The sequence below is a fragment of the Theropithecus gelada genome, chromosome 15, assembly GCF_003255815.1.
Source record: "Theropithecus gelada isolate Dixy chromosome 15, Tgel_1.0, whole genome shotgun sequence".
NCBI classification, from domain to species: Eukaryota; Metazoa; Chordata; class Mammalia; order Primates; family Cercopithecidae; genus Theropithecus; species Theropithecus gelada.
The window spans coordinates 84,102,139-84,116,656 of record NC_037683.1 but is presented as its reverse complement, the minus strand read 5'-3'; the positions used below and the strand labels follow the sequence as shown (position 1 = coordinate 84,116,656).

The 14,518-nt window shown below is 40.7% G+C and overlaps 1 protein-coding gene across 26 annotated transcripts in view; it reads left to right on the top strand.

Moving 5' to 3' along the window:
- TRPM3 (transient receptor potential cation channel subfamily M member 3) overlaps positions 1-14,518 on the top strand; it is a 904,668-nt gene that overhangs the window by 800,217 nt on the left and 89,933 nt on the right. For 14 of the 26 annotated variants that reach the window (XM_025359898.1, XM_025359896.1, XM_025359893.1 and 11 more), the window contains 2 exons: positions 3,054-3,104; positions 12,921-13,061. In XM_025359898.1, coding sequence (XP_025215683.1) covers positions 3,054-3,104; positions 12,921-13,061 — 192 coding nt within the window. Of the gene's footprint in view, positions 1-3,053; positions 3,105-12,731; positions 12,768-12,920; positions 13,062-14,518 lie in introns of all 26 variants that reach the window. The other 12 variants (XM_025359895.1, XM_025359894.1, XM_025359882.1 and 9 more) reach the window with 1 other exon arrangement.

Sequence of the window (14,518 nt, the reverse complement as noted above, 5' to 3'; positions counted from 1 at the left end):
GTAATCCCAGCACTTTGGGAGGCCGAGACGGGCGGATCACGAGGTCAGGAGATCGAGACCATCCTGGCTAACACGGTGAAACCCCGTCTCTACTAAAAAAATACAAAAAACTAGCCGGGCGAGGTGACGGGCGCCTGTAGTCCCAGCTACTCGGGAGGCTGAGGCAGGAGAATGGCGGGAACCCGGGAGGCGGAGCTTGCAGTGAGCTGAGATCCGGCCACTGCACTCCAGCCTGGGTGACAGAGCCAGACTCTGTCTCAAAAAAAAAAAAAAAAAAAAAAAAAAAAAAAAAAAAAATAAGTTCTAGGATACATGTACAGAATGTGCAGGTTCGTTACACAGGTATACATGTTAAATGCCCCACTTCTTAACACTAGTACATTGGAAATTAAGTTTCAGCATGAATTTTGGAGAGGACACAAACATTCAAACCATAGCAGAGGCCAAGGTGAATTCAAGGTCACAAAACTCTTAAGAAAGAAGCCAGTAAGTACCGAACCCAAGCTTCTGTCTCTGAGATTATTCTACCCTTCATTTTCACAACGTCTCTGTCCCATCACGCAGAGGGCAAGCAGGATGGAGCTTATTTCCTGTCCCCAGCCAGTGGTAGTTGTTAGATGGTACCACCGTGGCACCATCTGCAAAAAATAGAAACGGGTTAGCAGAATGGCTCCTGGTTTCTGTTTTCTCCACAGACTTTTCTTGGTTCAGCATACTGAGACTTTCAGGAAGAATGATGGGTTTTCAACTTGAAAAAATGAGTAAATAAAGACAAGCGTTGAATGGCCTATCAATTAGAGAATCAAGGGAGTAGAGTAATTTATTCCAAAAACTGGGGCGGGGGGCAGGGGGTAGGAAAATTCTAGACTGAGAAAGGCCAGTAAGTTTGATCACTTCAATCCGCTGGTGGTGGCTTCCCAGAATACTTTGTTGAGGATTATGGAACAGTAAATAGCCTCAGTAATAATAATAGCTAACACTGATTGGCATTATGCACCATTTTTAATAGCTTTATAAACATTATATCATTTAATCCTCACAACAACCCCATCAGATAAAGTGATACTATCATTCCCATTTTAAAGATGATAAAACTGAGTCACAGTTAAGTAGCTTGCCCACGTTCAGAGCTGGTAAGCGGCAGAGGTGTAGAGGCAGGCACTCTGACTCCAGAGTCTGTAGGTTCAGTCACTGCACAATCCAGCATCCCCTCAGTGGAAAAAGAGCTCTGATGGGCATGTCCACCTGAATGGGCAGGTCATTGCAGCCGTTCATAGACCTGTCTAAATATTTGAATGGTTGCAACAGTGCTTAAGAATTTGCCATTGGCTGGGCGCAGTGGCCTCCCAGGACGTTGGGAGGCTGAGGCGGACGGATCACTGGAGGTCAGGAGTTTGAGACCAGCTTGGCCAACATGATGAAACTCCATCTCTACTAAAAATATAAAATTTAGCTGGGCGTGGTGGTGCATGCCTGTAATCCCAGCTACTCCAGAGGCTGAGACAGGAGAATTGCTCGAACCCTGGAGGTAGAAGTTGCAGTGAGCTGAGATCACACCACTGCACTCCAGCCTGGGTGACAGAGCAAGACTAACTAAAAAAAAAAAAAAGAAGGAAAAAAGCCATCACTATTTTAGATTCTCTGATAATCTAACCAGATTTAGCAAATAAAATGCAGGAATGCCCACTTAAATGTGAATTTCAGATTAACAACAGACAATTTTGTTATATCCCAAAGATTGCATGGGACATACTTAGGTTAAAATTGTACGTTGTTTATCTGAAATTCAAATTTAATTAGGCATCTTGGATTTTATCTCACGTTCCTATTCCTAAAAGACAATAGAATGGCAACTTATTTCACTTTATATTTACCTCAAACAAACATCCATCTTTTTTTACAAAACTCTTTTTTCCCCAAACAGTCTGTGGCTTTTTCTTTAAATCAAGTTGCAGCAAACTGTCATCCAAATCCAGCCTGCTGCCTATCTCTGTATGCGCTGTAAGCTAAGATTTTTTTTTTTTTTTTACATTTTTAATGGTTGAAACAATCAAAAGAAAAATGCTATATTCTATGACACATTAAAATAATATGAAATTTGACTTTCTGTGCCAATAATTAAAATTTCATTGAATCATGACCAGGCTCATTTGTTACATATGAGCTATGGCTACTTGCGCATTTACTACAGCAGGGTTGAACAGTTTCAGTAAAGACTGTGTGACCCACAAAATCTAAAGTATTTACTCTCAGGCCTTTTACAGAAAAAGTTGGCCAACCCTCTTCTTAGACAATTTCTCATTCATGATGAGTAATAAACAAGTTGCGATGGCAAAGTGCCCAAGTGTATTTCCAATGCGGTCAATAGGGCCTATTGTTCTCCCGCCCTCATCCCGGCCCCCAGCTGCAAAACTGGCTTCTTCCATCACATTTTGGCCCAGCTGTCAACAGAGTTGACAACCTCCCTTACAAAGTTTGAACCTAGAACCTCAAATACATTTGCTTGAGGGAATACAATTCAAAAATCTGCCAACGTGTTTGTTTAGAAGAAACAGGTATGGCCGGTGCGGTGGTTTATGCCTATAATCCCAGCACTTTGGGAGGCTGAGGTGGGAGGATTGCTTGAGGCCAAGAATTCAAGACAAGCCTGGGCAACATAGTGAGATCCCATCTCTAAAAATATTTTTTAAATAAAAACATTAGCCAGGCATGGTGTTGTATACCTGTAGTCCCAGCTACTCAGGGTGCTAAAGGGAGCCCAAGAGTTCGAGGCTGCAGTGAGCTGTGATTACGCCATTGCACTCCAGCCTGGGTAACAGAAGAACCTGCATCAAAACAAAACAAAACAAAAGTCACTGACAAAGCTTTTCATCTGCAAATGGGGACAATGTAAAAGAAAGAAAGAAAAGGCAGATACACTGAGCAACTAAAACAAGGTCCATCTTAGTGACCTGCCCTCCACCAGCCAGAGTCCTTCCTTCCAGATCCTTCTTGCCTTGCCAACCAGAGCCCCTGACTAGCAAAACCGTTTGATTCTTCTTTATTGTTTTCAGAGACATGGGCCCTCAAATACATTGTACCACTTGGTCAGGGATGTCAAAAAGGTAAGAACCCTCTCGACTGCAGGTCGGAGGCCCTGTCTTGACTGCTTCCTGTGATTAGAGAGTGCCTCTGTTTTGCATGAGCTGCCAGAGTATTCCTGTCCCTATCAGGTGCCCCTCATTTCGGAACAGTGTGTGTGCGTGTGTCTTTTAACTCTGAAGCTTCTGTTCATGATGCAGCTCTGGTGTTATCACCAATCGCCGTGCTTTTAGATGCTTTCGTTGGACATAATGCTTTTGGGTAGTGGAACTCTCAGCTTTTCCCTTGCCAAGTGGATTTATGCCATTACCTGTATTTTTCCATATGCCCCTCACTGTTTGGGGAGCTGGTTTCCATGCTGCCTGACTGACCACAAGAGTAAATTTTCATTCACCAGCTCCTGATACAATGTCACATCTACCATTACATAGAGCGTAGTCAGTAAGCATAGCTCCAAATTTTCTAAAAACAGGGACTAAAACATAAATATGCATTCCATTCTTCTAACATTCTATTTTTTCCAGAATACTTTTTCACACTTGTCATCTCATTGGATGGGAAAAAAGTGTTGATAGGTATGGATCAGGTAGCATTATTTTCATTTTACAGATGAGGAAGCCGAACTACAAGGAGATGAGAGCTATATTGGTGGTTAGTGAAGAGTTAGGTTTAAAGCTCAGTTTCTTTTATTAATAATGATAAAATAATAATAGTCATGAGCTAGTGATGACTAGGTATACAGCACTGCTGCATACTTTGAGTGCATCTTAACTCATTTAATCTTCACAACAATTCTATGAAATAGAATTATTATTTTATTATTACAGGCTAGGCACAGTTACTCATGCCTGTAATCCCAGCACTTTGGGGGGCCAAGGTAGGTGGATCACCTGAGGTCAGGAGTTCAAGGTCAGCCTGGTCTGGTCAACATGGTGAAACCCTGTCTCTACTAAAAATACAAAAATTAGCCGAGTGTGGTGGTATGCACCTGTAATCTCAGCTACTTGGGAGACTGAGGCAGGAGAATCACTTGAACCTGGGAGATAGAGGCTGCAGTGAGCCAAGATCACACACTGCACTCCAGCCTGAGCAACAGAGTGAGATTCCATCTAAAAAAAAATTATTATTTTATTATTATAATGTAGTTTTATTCCCATTTAAAGACAAGAAGAATGAGGCATAGGGAGATTCTGTTTAATCTTAGCCAAGTGCTTGTTCTTTTGCCCCATATTATCTCCTTCAGAGGTAGCTTGAGTTCTGAACCCTTAAACCCATCCCAGAAAGTGATGTTTTAATTCCAAAAAATAAAACAGAATATGGCACTGCCCCCGCCCCATACAGATGTGCCCATACACACATTCACACATATGCCCACTATCACCACTTGGTAACAATTGTTCACGAAAGTCCACAGGACATATTCAGAGAAAGCTACAAAGCGAAGTCAAAAATACAGTATGATTCCTTCATCTCACAGGAAGTGATTGGCTAGAATTGCCCTTAGGCATCGTGTAAACTACTTTTTTATTTTTCCTTTGAAAGGCCAAGCAAAGACCCTGGGCTACTTATAATGTACCTATTCACCTGCTGGACCTTTGCTAAGAATGAGTAAAGGATATAAAAATAACACACAAAAAAATCAAAATCTCCATCCTTTGGCCCTTGCAAACTTTCCTCCCATCTCATGAAGGACTTTTCATCTGCTTGAGTGGGTGAAGCCTGTAGTTCTTTCAAAACAAGGGGAGAAGACACTATGCAATCTGTACTCCCAACTCAACAACCACTTTCCTGAGATTGTATCTTTCACTGGTCTGCCCATTCCATGCCATCGTAGTAGATCTGCCTTCAACAAACCCATTTCTCTTTTCTTTGAACCTTCCAATTTTGTCTAATTCATCCTGGCTTAAAATTGCCTGAAAACTAAGAAGATTAGAAGTAGACACATTTGATGTGTCTTCAGTGAGATAGTTGTTGCTCATGTTCAATCAAATGTTTTGAGTTTTTCTAAAGTAATGACTTGGGGTATTCTCTCCTTCCTTAAGTTAGTCTCTGTCCCTGAAGGAATTCTGAGGTTTTCTAAAGAGACAGCTATGCCTTTATCCCTCAATCCCAGTCATCACCAACCCAAACCTTTAAAAAGAGTCGCTCATCCAATTCAATGACGCAGCCTCCCAGCAATAATGTCTTGTCTGATTTTCAAAGGGATTTTTTGCAGTTAGATTTCACTGAGTATAAATGATTAAAATCCCTCTCATTACTTTCTTTTCCCCATAGGACTCTGCTTTGCAATATTGTTTTCTCTTTTCTGAAGTCCCTTGAGCTGCCTTTTACATTTGCTCAAGTCACTTGTATTATTAGAAGGCATGTAAAGTATCTCTAAGATAGGGTTTTTTGTAGCTTCTCAGCTAAAGATGTACCTCAAAAATAATATATACTAACAAGAAAGAACAGGATGGTAAGAATTTGGGAGGAAGAAGGATTAAAAGCAACTATTTTTTTTTCCTTTTAAGTATGATCCAAATATTAGAGCAAGAAAATCATTATATAAGCATGCATTTACCATTTACTTACAAATTTAGTAACTGGAAAAAATGATAACAAATGACCAAGAATAGTACCGAACTGGCCTAGAAATAATTTATCCTTTTACCTGGAAAAAGAGACTGCCAGTAAGACAGGGAGAAACAGAAAGCCAATGTTTAATTTCTTCCCTTGGGAAAAAGTAGAAGCAGGAAATGCAGAATTCATTATTTCCAGGATGACGGTAAGTATCCGACAATGGGAGAACAATGGTAGTCACAGGAGTCTCAGTGCCTACATTTTATGTTATATGGATTAAGGGAGCTGAAAATGAAGATTTTTGTTTGTTTGGTGTTTGGGGAAGAAGTGAATAAGGGAGAAATTAACATTGGTGTACAACTTTCTCAGGTGACTTTCAGCAATTTTCAGATGGTTTCAGGTGACTTTCAGGTGGTTTCAAGTGACTGCCAGCAATTTAGGCCAATGAGATAATCAAAGGCTGCGAAACTAGAGTTAAAATGCTAAGAAAATCTTGGGAACTTAAAGCAATTTTCAAAATTAAGGAACATAATAATAATTAACGTGTGCTTTCTTCTTTACAATTATGGGGGCAAATATATGTGTGCATATATGTTTAATCTGTAAAAAAATTAATGAATAACTTATTAACTCTGGTACAAAATGCTATTCATGAGTTAGGAACACAGTCCTAGACCTTAAGCATAGTGTTTGATAATACATCTGAAAAATTGTGTGTAAATAACTCTTAAGAACCAAAGGAATGCATTGAGGAATTATCAGAACATCATAAGTCAATCAGCATGACATCTCTAGTTCACCTCTTCTTTGAGACCAACAGAGCTGAATGTGGGGAATTGCTCTCAAGCTTGTTTTGAAATCTCAAATTATTTATATCAAGGGAACAATCTAGGAGCAATGAGGTAAAAAGAGTGGCTCTTCAGCATTAATCAGAAATCTAAATTGTTTTAAACCAACCCAGTTCTCTGAACTATTTTCATGCATAAATCCATTGAATGTACCAATGCTCTCATATTAAACCAGAGTGGCCCAAGTCTGTCTGCTTTTCTGTGGAATATAACCTGCCATTTTAGTAGCTGTCTGCTCAATTTGTGCCTCTGTATGTTTTAAAGTAGTTTTTTCCTTTCTTAAATGTGCTAATACTTCAAATTACCTATACTATCCTTCCCCACCAAAGGAGGATGCTATTTGAATATTATGTAGAAGTAGTGGTGAAATTATGATAATTTAAAGTTCATTTACATGGGAATTAAGACCCAGAGCTTTTCAGAATGCAAAAGAAAAAAAAAGCGTTTCAGACACACTTTGGGTAAGGAAAGGACATTTGCATAATCCCATCTGCTAAATGCATGGAAATTTGCAAAAGCATTATTATATTTCAGAGGATTGGTTGCCCGATATATTGCCATGTTATGGGACTGCACACTGGGGTGATGTCCTCTTTTCCCCTGAGCTTTCACCAGCTGAATGCCCTACCGGGTGATTACTCACACCAACTGCAGTCCACTTTTCTTTATTCTACAAGCTGTCCGAGGGGAGTCTTTTCTTCACACTCCCTTGGTAAACCTGACAACCAGCAATCATTTCATACCTTATGTATATCAGAAGGAACCAATCTTGTTTTGAAGGCTTGTTATGAGTTTCAAAGGAAAAAAGTTTTCCTAAACAGTTGAGATCTGATAGTGATATCATGAGCTGACATCTGAAAAACCCCAATCATTTTGAAGAGCAGATCTAATTAGTGAATTTAAACTATCATTTTAATGAAAAGGTTTCCTTATGCATGGCACGAAGTAAACCTTAGCTTCAGGTTAGTAGTTCATAGCATGAAAAAAGAAGACAACATTTTCAAGTTGTCAAATTGTACCTACCCATAGAACTCAAGCCTGTCTAGAAAATTATTTGAATCACATGACCTCGCATTGTTAAGGCATGAAATGGGAAATAATAGTTCAGGCTTTACCAGTTACCAAAGTCATTACCGAAGGGGGTGGGGGAAGTGCTAGAACAGAAACAGCAGGCAGAATGACTGTTCCTCCAGTATCCCTTTTGACTTCTAATTTGAAAAGGACCCAAGCAAAGGAAGACTCCTCCAGAAGGTGTTTGGGCTTTACCTGTTGGCATGTGAGGTGCTGCTCACCTTCTCTGCTTTTTCCAGAGGAGCTGGATGCACTGAGCACCACCCCATCCCCATCTATCCTTTTACCACCCCTTGTCTCCAAGCCTCTGGTTCCACTAATCAAACTCTAGGGGATCATTGGAAGCTACATCAACCTTGGAAGCTCTGAACAGGGTCTTTGACCAGTGGGCCGAAAGGAGTAAGAGCAGCCTGCCAGGTAGTGGTCATATAGCTGGATTTTTAGAAATAGACAGGATCTTAGAAGTTACTGTGTCCAAGCCACCTATTTTCACAACATAAACTGAGGTACAGAGAGAGGAAGTGATCTGGCCAGGGTCACATGGGGTCAGGGCCATGGCCCAACCCAAGGCTGTTTCTTCTTTGGGGTCATGTTGCTGGCTGCTCTCTGAATGAGTATCCATAAAGTCCCCTCTGCCTGGCAATACCCATCCTAGGAGAAGCAATGCAAATGCATAATCTGTGACATCCACAGGTCCCAGTGATCAAGGCCATTGGCCCAGCATTGTATCATGCACTTAGTCTGCCATCCCCCTCAGAGTCCACATAAGACACCTACCCCAAGAGGCCTAAATTGTACTCAATTTTATTCATGTTATAAAATCGATTTCTTCTTTCCCAAGAAGGTTTCCACTCTTCCTAGTAAGAAAGAAAAAGTTATTCCCTAACTTCTTTGCTCCCTAAAATCTCTGTGAAGAAACATGTGATCCAGCCTTGCGGGCTGAATTCAAACACATTACTTGTTAAATTTTCACTCCTCCAAATATCACTTCCAGGAGAGCATCCGACTCACTCCTCAGCCCCCAATCCTTCATCCACTCTGGGTCTGTTTATATGGCCTCATGGTATGTATAAAACAGAAGATGGTAAGGTGTGGTGGCTCATGCCTGTAATCCCAACACTTTGGGAGGCTGAGATGGGCGGATCACCTGAGGTCAGGAGTTCGAGACTAGCCTGACCAACATGGTGAAACCCCATCTCTCCTAAAAATACAAAAAAATTCGCCAGGCATGATGGCACATGCCTCCAGCTACTCTGGAGGCTGAGGCAGGAGAATCGCTTGAACCTGGAAGGCAGAGGTTGCAGTAAGTCGAGATGGTGCCATTGCACTCCAGCCTGGGCGACAAGAGCAAAACTCCGTCTCAAAAGAAAAAAAAAAAAAAGACGGAAGAGGCAGGAAAATGCTGGGAAGGAATTCTCACTGGCTTCGGTTAGGTGAATATTGCCCCCTTGTGGTCAAACAGAATGCAGGAACCTCAGTGGTCACGGAATCATTTATCTTCCTTCAGGGCTGATCAAACATAAATCATTCTGAAAGAATCAAGCTTTATATGAGACGATCCCAGCACCTTCTTGCTGATATATACCCCTAAAAGTCCTTTACAGATATAGCCATTTTCTAAAAATGTCCTATTTGCCCCTTAAATGTTTATTGATTTTGAATTTTACTATAATCACTTTGCTGACAACTCCCAAAGACACCTCGAAAGCATAAATATTCCCTTTCAGTATTGGTCTTCAAGCAATATTGGTGTCTTGTTTTTAGAATTCTAACTGATGCTTACACCTATGTTTCTCAAAGCAAAATACATAGGTGTTAGGCTTGGTATTACGCACATTTTATTTTATTTTATTTTATTTTATTATTTTTTTAAGACAGAGTCTTGCTCTGTCGCCCAGACTGGAGTGCAGTGGTGCAATCTCGGCTCACTTCAACATCCACCTGCCAGGTTCAAGCAATTCTCCTGCTTCAGCCTCCAAGTAGCTGAGACTACAGGTGCACGCTGGCATGCCTGGCTAATTTTTTGTATTTTAGTAGAGATGGGGTTTCACCGTGTTGCCCAGACTGGTCTCAAACTCCTGAGCACAGGCAATCCACCCGCCTCAGCCTCCCAGAGTGCTAGGATTACAGGCGTGAGCCCACATTTTAAATTTTTTAAATTCCTACAAGATTAAAACTAGGCGCAAATTTATAGAGCTGCTCTGATTGCCTTTTTATAGCATCACAATAAGTCCTTTGAGGATTTTCCTGAAACCTGGTCTTTGAACATTGCAGACCATAAAGGCTGTGGAGTTCAAGCCCCTTTCACTGGAAAGAAATCTGAGAGCCTAAGGGAAAGTGTCTGCTGGCCAAAGGACAGAGAGAAGCCCAGGGCAGCTGACTGGAAGCTGGTGTGCTTCCTCCTCACCCTGCCAAGGAAAATGACACGATGGGTGGGCATCCTCGGGCAGTCATCCCCATAGGAGCCCCATCGCTATGAATGAGGCTCACCCAGGCTGGTTCAGTCTTTGAGACTCTTCTACTCTTTAAATAACAGCCTCGCCTAACAGTTCAGGAGAGCCAGAGGATACAGAAACTGTGGCCTTGTTAGTCTGCCCCAACATAGTACAGAAAAGTGGTTGCATTAGTACTATTTTTAAACTCAGTTTAATTTTATGGGAAGGCTAAAACATGAAAAGTTACTATCTTAAAACTTTCTCTGAGCTCCCTTTTTAAATATTTTTTTGCCATGCTTTGCATAAAGAAGGCAGACAATTGGTCTTTCTTAGCCTGAGGATAGCTTAGCTTGCTGATTCAGTTAGATGGATAAAGATAATCTTCAAACAAAGGAGATTCTGAAATTCTGAGGCGGGTAGAGGCCATTTTTGTGACGGGACTATTCAGCTCATCAAATGGATGCCAGATTAGGCTATGGAGGGCCAATGTCAAGGATGAAAGGGGTCTGTGTCTCAAAATGTTCCCCCTCATATATGATGCCCTTTACACAGCCCCATTTTGCCTGGCTGGCTCCAGTTAGATGCCCAAACCTGCCATGTACCTCAAGCCAAAGGAGAGGTAGAACCCAGTGGCCTGGGGTGGGAGCTAATTCGGGGGACAGCAAGGAATTCTAAAAAGCAGCAATGGGCCGGGCATGGTGGCTCACGCCTGTAATCCCAGCACTTTGGGAGGCCGAGGTGGGAGGATCACCTGAGGTCAGGAGTTCGAGACCAGCCTGGCCAACATGGCAAAACCCTGTCTCTACTAAAAATACAAAAATTAGCTGGGCATCATGGCATACACCTGTAGTCCCAGCTACTCAGGAGGCTGAGGCAGGAGAATCACTTGAACCCAGGAGGCAGAGGTTGCAGTGAGCCCAGATCACGCCATTGCACTCCAGCCTGGGTAACAAGAGTGAAACTCTTTTTTTTTAAAAAAAAAAAAAAAAAAAAAAAAAAGGCAGTAATGGAGTCTTACATGCTTGAGGCTGGTGCTTCAATTACTATCCCTTTGTTCTCACCCCATTGTGGATAGCCACTGAATTCCAGATACAGCATTACCTGTATTTCAAAGCAAATTTCTAGAATAGCCATAGTGAACTAGGGCTATTCCAACCAGGGATGACTAACAGATTGTGGCTAGTTGGTTTTGTTACTGAGAACATAATACTAAAAATCCCAAACCGAGACTTGATCCCAACCACATCAATTAATTTCACTGTTTTACTGGTTTATACTTTCAACAAAAACACTGAGTGCCCACCATATGCCAGGCATATTATAAGAGGTTCTGAGGATATAAAGATAAATCAAACAAGAAAAATATAGAGCTATAGGTTTAATGATAGGATGTAGAGGGATACCTCTAATCCTGAATCCCAAAACCTTCAAATGAATACAGTTGCCCATAGAAAAGCTGAGTAAGGACAACTGAAAACCTACCCTCAGGTTAGCAAAAAAATTTTAATTAATTTCTGACTGAAAGTAATTAGCTTTTGACACTATGAATTTACCAGTTCTGCTGCCTAATCTACCACTACCACCAGACCCTTACTGAGTAGACAAGCAGTTTGACAAACTTGGGTGTACATCAGAATCACCTGAGGAGCTAGGAAAGGACATAGAGGCCCCGATACATTGAAGTAAGAAAGACAAAGTCCAGGTGTTTGCAATGTCACCAAGTTCCCCAGGGTATAGTGATGCCACCAAAGTTGGAAAACGACCACTATACATAATGAACGTCTTCTGTGAAGTGGCAGAAATCTCACACAGCATCCTGGGTGGGTCCTTCATTAAGGACAAAAGTGGATGGAGCCCCTCGTGTCTGTCCAAAATAGATCTAAGGGCATGGGTTTCCCACGCGGTGTCACACCCAGCCATTCATGGTATAGAGCGCTCTCCTGCAAGGAGCTACAGCAGGCAGTGAGAGTGGATTGGAATTCGCTGTGCACTCAGACTTTTTCACAAATGGAACTAACTCTCCCTTGGCCTAACAGCAAAAATTTTCTTTAGAACCTAAACTTTAGAAGTCGAAAGCAGTAATGAGTAAATAATAAGAAAATCTTTACTATTTTTGCATCTAGAGATGGCAAACAGCTAAAAAAAGACACCATAACTCTAGATCTTTAAGAAATGTTACTCTCTTTAAAAGAAAAAATGAAAAAAATCTCAATTCTAGAAAAATAAATACTCCATTGCTAAAATGTCTTCTCCAATTTCTCTCCCTCTTCTCTCTAAATGCAAGGGATGTTCATATACAACCTCATCCTGACACCCAAAATGCCCTCCCTAAATATTGCTCGTCTTTTATTAAAAAAGCATCAATTTTTAAAAATTATGGATAGAGGTTTTGTAGTAAAGGAGACCTGAGTCCTAAAATCCCAGCTGATGGAGGCCCTGGTAATGACACTCATCTTCTGAAAGGAGTCTTCCTTTAGTGGGTGGTAGAAACCAAATGATATCAAGAGAGTGGTAACAGGCCTGGGTCAGAGGCAGAAAGAGGGGCTTGGGGAGCATTTGGGGAAACCTAGTTCCTGGTGCCTGGGAGTGATAGCATTTGCCGTGTCTAGCCTTGTGTTTCTTTCTTCTACACTGGTGTTTTTTTCTCCCCAGCTGAAGACTTGAATAAATATTTTGATTTTCTATTATTGCCGACGATTACTGCATCTTCTTATTTAACTTATGTCTTCTTTCCAAGCGAGAGTATCCAGGTTTCGGTTGGATCTATTTTAAGGTGAATTAATTAACCAGCATAATAATACATTCATATGTTTCTGTTTTCAATATTTTTTTTTACTCTAGTTACAGAATACATGAACTAGAATCCCTAGTAAACCACGTTGTCTTTTGGATTTGTCTGTTTGTTTGTTTCATTCTACCCTGATAGGGGAATCTGCCCCCAGACTACAGAATCAGCCTGATTGACATCGGCCTGGTGATCGAGTACCTGATGGGCGGGGCTTATCGCTGCAACTACACGCGCAAGCGCTTCCGGACTCTCTACCACAACCTCTTCGGCCCCAAGAGGGTGAGGCTGGCTGCAAATTCGGGGCCCCTCCTGGAAGGACTAGGGTGTATGGGATTTGGGTTCTGGCTTCTTTGTCTCCAGAGGGAATTAAAATCAGAAAATTGCGCTGAGAGTGAGCCTATACAATCAAAGAATAGTAACGAAATTCAAATTAATCTTGTCATTGAGATTATTAAACTCAGCAGTTTTCCAGGTTTTGGGTCTTTATACCTTTAAAAATTGTTGAGAACCTCAAAGAGCTTTTATCTATGGGAATTCTACCTATCAGTGTTTATTTACCATATTAGAAATTTAAATGGAGACTCTAAAAATATTTAATTCATTTTAAGTTAAACATAGGAATCCCTATTATATGTTAACATAAAGAATATGTTTATAAAAAATATATTTTCAAAAACAAAGAATAAATTCATAATAGGAACATTTTTTATCTTTTGCAAATTTCTGTAATGTCCAGCTTAATAGAAGAGGGCTAGATATCTACTTGTGGATTCAGTCTATTGTAGGATGTTCTGGTTAAAGTATATAAAGAAAATCTGACCCCACAAAAATACATGACAAACATAACAAATATATCAAAGGAAGGAGTATTTTAATCCTCTTTACATATAATTGTAGATATCCTTTTTTTGATACTACACCAAAATTTAATAAGTAACCGTTTCTTAAAAATGAGTTGCAAGGTGAAATCTAAAACCATATAAGTGAACTTTTCAAATTCTGTTACATTAAAATCCACTAGTCGAGCCAGCCATGGTCCCAGCTACTAAGGAGGCTGAGGCAGGAGACTTGCTTGAGCCCAGGAGTTCGAGGCTGTAGTATACTATTATAATGCCTGTGAGTAGCCCCTGCCCTGCAACCTGGACAACGTAGTGAGCCTCTGACTCTAAAACAATAAAATAAAATAATAAAAAAGTAAAATCCAGTGGTCTATCTTATACTTTGATGGATCTTGTAACATCATAGACTGGTCATGGAAAATTATTGGTTTGTGAAGGTATGCAGCTCTTTCAAATACTGACACATTTCATTAGTATCACCTCTATCTCATGGGAAATGTCTTTCAGTCCTGAAAAGCTGTCAAAGTCATGGTGGGGGTGCGGAGAGTAGATATAAGTTTTCCAAAATCCCAATTTTTTTCTTAAAAGTTTGAATTTTGTCATTGGCAACAAATACTATCTATTGTTTTCCTTGAAATAACAGCCTCACTTTGATCATTCCAAACACATCTGCCAAAGGTCCAAGTCTACACAACCTTAGTCCATCCGCCAGTCAGTCCTTCAAGTAAAAATTATATTCCATGAAAAAAAAAAAGTGGCTATAATACAATCCAAACAATCACATAAGTGCATTTCCTCAGGACAACCCATGATAGTTGAGTATACAGCAGAACTATTTTAGGAGTATACTTCCCATTTCATCCCACAGAACAGTAAAAAGATGGTTAATCAAGGGTA